General features: G+C 28.7%; 1 protein-coding gene across 1 annotated transcript in view; it reads left to right on the forward strand.

Moving 5' to 3' along the window:
- Positions 1–10,498, forward strand: part of LOC133544884 (target of EGR1 protein 1-like) — an 18,991-nt gene extending 8,493 nt beyond the window's left edge. The window contains exons 4-7 of the mRNA XM_061890112.1: positions 1,841–1,954; positions 6,419–6,567; positions 7,121–7,283; positions 9,493–10,498. Of these exons, the coding sequence (XP_061746096.1) occupies positions 1,841–1,954; positions 6,419–6,567; positions 7,121–7,283; positions 9,493–10,380 (1,314 nt within the window). The 3' untranslated portion in view covers positions 10,381–10,498. The remainder of the gene's footprint in view (positions 1–1,840; positions 1,955–6,418; positions 6,568–7,120; positions 7,284–9,492) is intronic.
- Positions 10,499–11,694: the final 1,196 nt, after the last annotated feature.

The following is an 11,694-nucleotide window of genomic DNA, read 5'->3' on the forward strand; positions in this document are numbered from 1 at the left end:
AACGCTACATTTCGGATTGTGAAATTTGGCGGAGGAGGAATTATTGTGCGGGGTTGTTTTTCTCAGGAGTTAGATCCAGTGAAAGGAACTTTGAATGTGTCAAGACTGGGACCTGGGCGTGGATTGTTTTCCCGAGGTGCAAAGCGAAGGTAAAGACATCTTTTATTTCTACACTATAACTACAGAAAAGGAAGCAAACAAAAGGCGCGCACAATGGCGGGGAACAAATTGTTTTCCCAAGGTGCAAAGCGAATGGAGTGAAGGTAAAGACATCTTTTATTTTTACATTACAACTACAAAAAAGGAAGCAAACAAAAGGCGCGCACAATGGCGGAGAACAAATTGTTTTCCCGAGGTGCAAAGCGAATGGAGTGAAGGTAGAGACATCTTTTATTTTTATATTATAACTACAAAAAAGGAAGCAAACAAAAGGCGCGCACAATGGCGGAGAACAAATTGTTTTCCCGAGGTGCAAAGCGAATGGAGTGAAGGTAGAGACATCTTTTATTTTTATATTATAACTACAAAAAAGGAAGCAAACAAAAGGCGCGCACAATGGCGGAGAACAAATTGTTTTCCCAAGGTGCAAAGCAAATTGAGTGAAGGTAAAGACATCTTTTATTTTTACATTACAACTACAAAAAAGGAAGCAAACAAAAGGCGCGCACAATGGCAGGGAACAAATTGTTTTCCCAAGGTGCAAAGCGAATGGAGTGAAGGTAGAGACATCTTTTATTTTTACATTACAACTACAAAAAAGGAAGCAAACAAAAGGCGCGCACAATGGCAGAGAACAAATTGTTTTCCCGAGGTGCAAAGCGGATGGAGTGAAGGTAGAGACATCTTTTATTTTTCCATTATAACTACAAAAAAGGAAGCAAACAAAAGGCGCGCACAGTGGCGGAGAACAAATTGTTTTCCCGAGGTGCAAAGCGAATGGAGTGAAGGTAAAGACATCCTTTATTTTTACATTATAACTACAAAAAAGGAAGCAAACAAAAGGCGCGCACAATGGCGGAGAACAAATTATTTTCCCAAGGTGCAAAGCAAATGGAGCGAAGGTAAAGACGTCTTTTATTTCTACACTATAACGACAAAAAAGGAAGCAAACAAAAGACGCGCACAATGGCGGAGAACAAACTTGACTAATGAGACAAAATTGCACAAAGGCAGAAACTATGAACAATGAACGAAAACTTACTTGGCATGGAACTGTGAAACATTGACATGAAGCAGAGTGGCGGTAATAGATGGTGATGTTGCCAGGCTGACTACCTGGTAACTGTGGCTTAAATAATACTATGGTGACGATGGAGACAGGTGAAAACTAATGGGTTGGCATGCAAACAAGGAAGTGCAAGAACAGGAACTGAGTGTCCAAAAAAACAAAACATGATCACACAGACATGCCAAAACATTTTTGGACAATTCCACGCTCCCAACCTTGGAGCTGGGTCCCCTTCCCTCTTCCAACATGACTGCGCATCAGTGCACAAAGCAAAGTCCATAAATACATGATTGACAGAGTCTGGGTGTGGGTGAACTTGACTGGCCTGCACAGAGTCCTGACCTGAACCCCATAGAACACATTTTGGGGATGAATTAGAACGTAGACTGAGAGCCAGGCCTTCTTGAAGAATGGTGTAAAATTGCTATTAAGACACTCTGCAACCTTTTGGACAGCCTTCCCAGAAGAGTGGAAGCTGTAATAGCTGCAAAAGGTCATATTGAAGCCTGTGGCTAGGAATGTGAGTCCAGGCAGGTGGCTGAATACTTTTGTCAATATGGTGTATTTACTGAAGGTGTCTACTCCTAAGTTGTGCATATTTTGACATTAAAGGGGGGCTCAGACAACCAGGGAGTTCATATCCGGGCTTTATTCACGGAGATATTGCGTGCCAGGAAGCCCTTGGTGCTCCACAACGGCCTGATTGACATGGCTTTCCTGTACCAGGTATGGTATCCACTCTCTCATCCTTCGGTCTCATTTATACCCGGATTTTGATGCTGACCTAATTCTGTCGGTACTACCAGTTTTTGATTCACATAAAACCAAACGGTGCCATATTTTGTTACCTTTGTTGCATGCAACGTCTTGGCAGGCTCAAACACTTGGCGGGAAAACAAGCGTTTAAAAACGATTGTTCAAATGGCCAAAAAAGCAAGTATTGTAAATATTTATTTTGGACATGTTTAATAACAAAACAGAACAGAAAAAGACAAACTACAAAAATCGTCATGAAAATTTTAATAATTACAATATAGTGATGTGTTTGGAGCATGTATACAGTTAAAATAACACGTTTACATGGTAAAAATAAAATGCTTATTATATTATAAATACATATTTGTATTATTTTTTTAATTAAACAATCAAAATAATAATAATGACAATAAGACAATAATTATTAAAAATAATACAAATAAAAGAAAGAAAAATATGACGTGATAAAAAAACATTTTAAAGTATGAATAAATTGTTTTTATTAAACAATTAAAATAAAAATGACAATAAAAAAATATGATTAAAAATATAACATGTTAAAAGTAAAATACATATTATATTATAAATACATTTTTTTACTAAACAATCAAAATAATAATGACAATAAAACAATAACAATTAAAATTACTAAAAATTAAAACAATGAAAAATATAACATGATAAAAATAAACAATTAAAATAATAATAATGAAGAACAATAATAAATAAAAATTAAAAAATATGAAAAATATAAACATGATAAAAATAAAATACATATATTATAAATATTTTTTTATTAAACAATTTAAATATTAATGACAATAGAACAATAATAATTAAAAAGAAAAATATAACATGATAAAAATAAAATACATAATATATCATAAATACATTTTTTATTAAACAATTAAAATGATAATAATGAGAATAAAACAATAAGTAAAAATGAAAATAATATGAAAAGTATAACATGATAAAAATAAAATCCATATTATAAATATTTTTTAATTAAACAATTAAAATAATAATGATAATAAAACAATAATAATTAAAAATGAAAATAATATGAAAAGTATAACATGATAAAAATAAAATACATATTGTATTATAAATATTTTTTCATTAAACAATTAAAATAATAATGACAACAAAACAATAATTATTAAAAATACTACAAATAAAAAAAGAAAAATATGACATGATAAAAAAAAAATTATATTATGAATAAATTGTTTTTATTAAACAATTAAAATAAAAATGACAATAATAAAAAAATATGATTAAAAATATAACATGATAAAAATAAAATACATATACATTTTTTTTTTACTAAACAATCAAAATAATAATGACGATAAAACAATAATAATTAAAATTACTAAAAATTAAAACATGAAAAATATAACATGATAAAAATAACATTCATATTATATTATAAATATTTTTTTAATTAAACAATTAAAATAATGACATTAAACAATAATTAAAAATGAAAAAAGATGAAAAATTTAACATGATAAAAATAAAATACATATATTATAAATAATTGTTTAAATTAATTTAAATATTAATGACAATAGAACAATAATAATTAAAAAGAAAAATATAACATGACAAAAATAAAATACATAATATATCATAAATACATTTTTTATTAAACAATTAAAATGATAATGACGATAAAACACTAATAAGTAAAAATGAAAATAATATGAAAAGTATAACATGATAAAAATAAAATACATATTTTAAATATTTTTTATTAAACAATTAAAATAATGATATTTAAACAATAATAAGTAAAAATGAAAATAATATAAAAAGTATAACATGATAAAAATAACATACATATTATAAATATTTTTTTATTAAACAATTAAAATAATAATGACAATAAAACAATAATTATTAAAAATAATACAAATAAAAAAAGAAAAATATGACATGATAAAAAAAAAATTATATTATGAACAAAATTTTTTTATTAAACAATTAAAATGAAAATGACAAAACAATAATAATGAAAAATATTATTAAAAACATAACATGATAAAAATAAAATACATATTTTATAAATCATTTTTTTACTAAACAATCAAAATAATAATGACAATAAAACAATAATAATTAAAATTACTAAAAATTAAAACAATGAAAAATATAACATGATAAAAATAACATTCATATTATATTATAAATATATTTTAATTAAACAATCAAAATAAGAATGACAAACAATAATAATTAAAAATAAAAAAATATGAAAAATATAACATGATAAAAATAAAATACATATTATAAATAATTTTTTTAATTAAACAATTTAAATATTAATGACAATAGAACAATAATAATTAAAAAGAAAAATATAACATGATAAAAATAAAATACATAATATATTATGAATAATTTTTTATTAAACAATTAAAATGATCATAATGACAATAAAACAACAATAAGAAAAAATGAAAATAATATGAAAAGTATAACATGAGAAAATAAAATACATATTATAAATATTTTTTATTAAACAATTAAAATAATAATGATAAACAATAATAAGTAAAAATTAAAATATGAAAAGTATAACATGATAAAAATAACATACATATTATAAATAATTTTTTTTATCAAACAATTAAAATAATAATGACAATAAAACAATAATAATTAAAAATAATATTTAAAAAAGAAAAAGAAAAATATAACATGATAAAAATAAAATATGTATTATATTATAAATAAGTTTTTTACTAAACCATTAAAATAATAATAATGACAAAACAATGATATTTGAAAATAAAAAAATATGAAAAATATAACATGATAAAAGTAAAATGCATAGTATACTATAAATACAGTTAAAATTACACATTAACAGTTCTGGAAAAAGCTCAAATGCGCAGCAAGGCTCCAGTTTTCAAAATGTGCTAGCTTGATGCTAATTTACATTGGATTTGCCATAGACGTGCTAGTGATTAACATTAGCAATTTTACATGGTGATTTTAATACCTTCATATTTGGTCATGAGAGCCACATTTAGGATGCACGTTATAATCAATACACAAGTGTGTCATTAGGAATGGGTTCCATCTGAACTGTCACGGTACCTGGTACCTGGGAGTCGGTACTTTTGTGTGTGTAAATAAATAATTGTTTTTTTATAGTAAAATCTCATTTTTTTGTTACATGTTTTATGTATTTTCTCATTTGCAAGTATTACATTAAGTTGCAAATGTATGTAGTGTTTTTTGTGTGTATATTGTACATATTACATATTGTTATGAAGGTGTCTGTTACTACATTATATATATATATACTTGCAGTGTGTATATTGTACATATTACATATTGTTATGAAGGTGTCTGTTACTACATTATATATATATATATACTTGCAGTGTGTATATTGTACTTATTACATATTGTTATGAAGGTGTCTTACTACATTATATATATATACTTGCAGTGTGTATATTGTACTTATTACATATTGTTATGAAGGTGTCTGTTACTACATGATATATATATACTTGCAGTGTGTATATTGTACATATTAAATATCGTTATAAGGTGTCTGTTACTACATTATATATATACTTGCAGTGTGTATATTGTACATATTACATATTGTTATGAAAGTGTCTGTTACTACATTATATATATACTTGTAGTGTGTATATTGTGCATATTACATATCGTTATGAAGGTGTCTTACTACATTATATATATATACTTGCAGTGTGTATATTGTACTTATTACATATTGTTATGAAGGTGTCTGTTACTACATGATATATATATACTTGCAGTGTGTATATTGTACTTATTACATATCATTATGAAGGGGTCTTACTACATTATATATATATACATTTGTAGTGTGTATATTGTACATATTACATATTGTTATGAAAGTGTCTAATATTACATTATATATATACTTGCAGTGTGTATATTGTACATATTACATATTGTTATGAAAGTGTCTAATATTACATTATATATATACTTGCAGTGTGTATATTGTACATATTACATATTGTTATGAAAGTGTCTAATATTACATTATATATATATACTTGCAGTGTGTATATTTTACTTATTACATATCATTATGAAGGTGTCTTAATACATTATATATATATACATTTGTAGTGTGTATATTGTACATATATATTGTTATGAAAGTGTCTAATATTACATTATATATATATATATATATATATATATACTTGCAGTGTGTATACAAAACATATTACATATTGTTATGAAGGTGTCTATTACTACATCATATACCGTATATACTTGCAGTGTGTATAATGTACATATTGTTATGAAGGTTTCTGTTACTACATTGTATATATACTTGTAGACAAAAAGTTGATGGAGAGGTATAGGTTCCAAGCGTAACTATTATTTCTGTCTTTGTAGAACTTTTATGCACATCTTCCAGATCGTTTAGCCACCTTCACGGCCGACCTGTCCGAGATGTTCCCGGCAGGCATCTTCGACACCAAATACGTGACAGAGTTTGACCTCCGTCTCAGCGCCTCCTACCTGGAGTACGCCTACAAGAAATGGTATGCGTCAGAATAATTGTATCTGAGTCATCGCAGAACTTTGGCTTTCAATGAGACGATAAAAACTGTATTTGTTCATACCAAGCAAAAGGCTTGTAAAACTCCACTGTGTCGGATGGGGAGCGACATGAGGGTGTCGGTTTCCTTGATCTGTTGTAATCCACAGGAAGATTTTGTCCTGGCCCGAGATCTACAAAGCGGAGAGGTGGCAGGGACTGACCCCGTCCAGGCACCTTTAATTTGAACTGCTTTGTGACCGAGGGGAAGGACTGTTTATGACCCCCGCCCCTTTAGAAACAGCTGCTGCCATGTAATCAGGGAAAGTATAAATAAAAGAGGAGGGGTACAATCTTTCATCAGAGCGTGGTGGGACACTGTATAAAAAAAGAGTACAGCCCAGACATTTCTCCTCGATTGAGCTGAATTGAATTCTGTCTCTGTTTGATTCCTTGCTTCTTGTCTTGTTTAATAGATGTTAATGTTGTTTACATTGTTTTTTTTTTAATGATGCAGATAGAAATTGCTCATTTAAATCCGCCCCGTGTCCTTCCAGCAAGCTGGACAACAGCCGCAACGAGTCCTCCGGTGGGACCGGCCGTCACATCCACCTGCAGTTCTGTCAGTATGCCGGTGCCATGTCCCGCTATGTGGACCATAGGGCCTGCCCCACTGTCGCTCCTCATCAGGTGCAGGCTGACATCTGCCACAACTTCTCCGTGAGTTTACACTCTTGTTGTTTCAGCCCGAATGTGACTATTAAAACAAATAATGTGACTATTACCTACCTAGTCCACTTCATGACGTGTGCCATAGTTCATCCATCCAGCCATCCATTTTCTACCGCTTATTCCCTTTTGTGGTCGCGGGGGAGGCTGGTGCCTATCTCAGCTACAATCGGGCAGAAGGCGGCGTACACCCTGGACAAGTCGCCACCTCATCGCAGGGCTATATTATAAATACATTTTTTAAATATTTTTAATTAAATAATTAAAATAATAATTATGACAAAACAATAATAAGTCAAAATAAAAAATAAAACTATGAAAAATATAACATGATATAAATAAAATACATATTATAAATCAATATTTGTATTTATTTTTTTAATTGAACAATTAAAATAATAATAATGACAATAAAAAAGATAATTTAAAATTATAAAAATAATTAAAAAATATAACATGATAAAAATAAAATACATATTATATTATGAATACATGTTTTAATTAAACAATTAAAATAATAATTATGACATAAAATAATAATTAAAGATTTAAAAAAATATATAACATGATAACATTGTATTATTTTTGTAATCAAACAATTAATAATAATAGTGACAATAAAACAATAATTAAAAATAATACAAATTAAATAAATAATGAAAAATATAACAAGATAAAAATAGAATACTTATATTATAAATAATTAATTGATATTTATTAAACAATTAAAATAATAATAATGACATTAAAACAATAATAATTAAATATAATACACATTTTTAAAATAATGACGAATATAACATGATAAAAATAAAATACATATTAAATTATGAATACATGTTTTAATTAAACAATTAAGATAATTATGACATAGTAATTAAAGATTAAAAAAAGAAAAATATAACATGATACAAATAAAATTCGTAATATAAATAAATATTCCTTTTATTTTTTTAATTAAACAATCAAAATAATAATGACAATGAAACAATAATAATTATAAATCATAAATATAAAAAAAGATAAATATAAGATGATAAAAATAAAATATTTATTATAAATACATTTTTTATTTTGTTAAACAATTAAAATAATAATGACAATAAAACAATAATAATTAAAAAGAATAAAAAAATTTAAAATTATGAAAAATATAAAATGTAAAAAATGAAATACACATAAATACATATTTTTTTATTTTTTTAAATTATACAATTAAAATAATAATGACATAAAACAATAATTACAAATAATACAATTTTTTAAAATAATGAAAAATATAACATGATAAAAATAAAACAATTATATTATAAATTTAACAAATACTATTAAACACTTAAAATAATAATAATGACAATAAAAATAATTAAAAATATAACATAATAAAAATAAAATATATAATAAACAAAAAAATATAACATGATACAAATAAAACTAGTAATATAAATAAATATTTATTTTATTATTTTAATTAAACAATCAAAATAATAATAATGACAATGAAACAATAATAATTATAAATCATAAATATAAAAAAAAGATAAATATAAGATGATAAAAATAAAATATTTATTATAAATACATTTTTTATTTTGTTAAACAATGAAAATAATAATAATAATAACAATAAAACAATAATAATTAAAAATAATATTTTTTTTTTAAATTATGCAAAATATAAAATGTAAAAAATAAATACATATTTTTTAAAATTATACAATTAAAATAATAATGACAAAACAATAATTACAAATAATACATTTTTTTTAAATAATGAAAAATATAACATGATAAAAATAAAACAATTATATTATAAATTTAACAAATATTATTAAACACTTAAAATAATAATAATGACAATAAAATAGAATGAAAAATATAACATAATACAAATAAAATATATAATAAATAAAACAAATATTTATTTTATTAAACAATTGAAATAATAATGATAACAAAACTATGAAAAATATAACATGATAAAAATAAAATACATACTATAAATACATTGTTTTAGTTTTTTATTTTATTAAATAATTATAATAATAATGACAATAAAACATTAATTAAAACATTTTAAAAAATATAACATGATAAAAATAAAAAACAAAATAATAATAATAATAAGTAAAACCTGGTCAATTTCATTGCAGCAATAGTCTTGTCCTCACCCTTTATCCCACCTTTTTTGGTCCGGCAGGCGTTCGGTTGGTGTCCGAAAGGCACCGAGTGTCCCTCGTCCCACGACACAGACCTCATCATTCTCCACGACGATAACTCCAGGACGGAGAAGAGGAGAAAGAGGAAGCGCCATCAGAAGAAGAAGAAGAAAGAAGAAGAAGACCCTGCGGCACTGGAAGCTGCTCCTCGGGACAAAAAGCCTCACATGGACTTGGAACCTGGGAAGATGATTGACAACTGTAAGGATGGAGAAGACATGAAGACTCTTAATGATGGAGAAGACATGAAGACTCTTAATGATGGAGAAGACATGAAAACTCTGCATGATGGAGAAGAAGACATGAAGACTCTTAATGATGGAGAAGACATGAAAACTCTGCATGATGGAGAAGAAGACATGAAGACTCTTAATGATGGAGAAGACATGAAAACTCTGCATGATGGAGAAGAAGACATGAAAACTCTGCATGATGGAGAAGAAGACATGAAGACTCTTAATGATGGAGACGCCATGAAAACTCTGCATGATGGAGAAGAAGACATGAAAACTCTGCATGATGGAGAAGAAGACATGAAGACTCTTAATGATGGAGACGCCATGAAAGCAGACCTCAAAGTGTGCGAGGACACCACGGAATCGCCAAGATGCGACAAGAAGGTGGAGTCAGGTTCCCACCGAGCAGGGTTCGATGCCTTCATGACGGGGTACATCTTCGCCTACTCCTGCGCCACCGTGCAGCAGGCGGGCGGCGAGGAGGAGGAGGAGCGGGCGTGGCTCCCCGACTCCCTCAACAAGATCTACCTGAGCGGCAAGGCGGCCCCTCTCAACATCGTCAAGAGCACCTTCTCCAAGTCCTCCAAGGCCCACGTGCAGAAGATGGCGCTGGTCTGGGCCAGCAAGCGGTAAGAGCGGGGGTGTCCAAACTTTTTCCCCCTGGGGGCCATTTTGATGTTTTTTTATTTCCAAAACCTTACAGGTCCCGGGGATCCAAAAGGGTCTCTGTCATTAAAGTGTTAAAAAAGTGTTTTTTTTTATTTGTATTTTTACTTTCAACGCTTAAATAGTTGTAGATCAACTTCAAAGCCATATTTTATACCCTTTTTTTTCCCGAGAAGAAAATCCTTTGTTATTTGGAAAAACAAAAAATTATTAAAGCTGCAAGCAGCGTTGGCCGGGTCCGCCTTTGGCCGCTGCCAAGCCCTGGTCTAACTCAGACCTATATGGAGGTTTTCGTTTCATGTCTCTACGACATTCCTAACAGAAGTTACAAGCAGTTTTGTCTGAGTTTTTTCCTAGGGGGCGGTAGAGCGCAACTTTGATTTTGAGGGTTTGGTTTTTTTATTAGATGGCAATTTTCGCCAGCCCTGATGTGTGTGTAAAATTAGGTGAGTTTTGAAGCATGTTAAGGGGGTCAAATTACAGATCGGCGTTTCTGGATGTTGTTGATAAATGGCTTTCGCTTGGTATAGTAGAGCTTTAACTTGCACTTTGAAGCATTTTAAATGGGTCAAATTACAGCTCAAAGAGGCTAAAATGACATTTTTTTAGGAAACTTTGCCTAGGGGTTCTTTGAAGGCGCGTAAAATCAAAACCGGAGCCGTAATCAAAACTCTGTTCTATACTTTTAATCGGAAGGGTTCAATCTCTCTCCTGTGCAAGTTTGAAGCCGAAACAACAAACGCGCTCAGAGGAGATAACGTTTGAAGAAAGGTGATGGGTTTTTACAAAACTTTTATTTTGAAGGGGTAATTTTTAACTTCCTGTTGATTTTTCTGCAGGATTTCAAATATTAAAATGTAGGTCTAAGTGAGACCTACATAGAGGTTTTTGTTTCAAGTCTCTCCGACATTCCTACCGGAAGTTACAAGCAGTTTTGTCTGTTTTCTCTTCCTAGGAGCAGTTTTTTCTGTGTTTTATTCAAAAATTGCGCTAGAGCGCATTTTTAAAACTTCGGGTTTGGTTTTTTCATTAGATCGCAATTTCTGCCAGTCCTGAGGTGTGTGCCAAGTTTGGTGAGTTTTGAAGCATGTTAAGGGGGTCAAATTACAGATCGGCGTTTCTGGATGTTGTTGATAAAATGGCTTTCGCTTTGCATAGTAGAGCTTTAACTTACACTTTGAAGCATTTTAAGGGGGTCAAATTACAGCTCAAAGAGGCAAAAATTACATTTTTTAGGAGACTTTGCACAGGGGTTCTTTGAAGGCGCGTAAAATCAAAACC

This window comes from Nerophis ophidion, linkage group LG28 (genome assembly GCF_033978795.1).
Source record: "Nerophis ophidion isolate RoL-2023_Sa linkage group LG28, RoL_Noph_v1.0, whole genome shotgun sequence".
NCBI classification, from domain to species: Eukaryota; Metazoa; Chordata; class Actinopteri; order Syngnathiformes; family Syngnathidae; genus Nerophis; species Nerophis ophidion.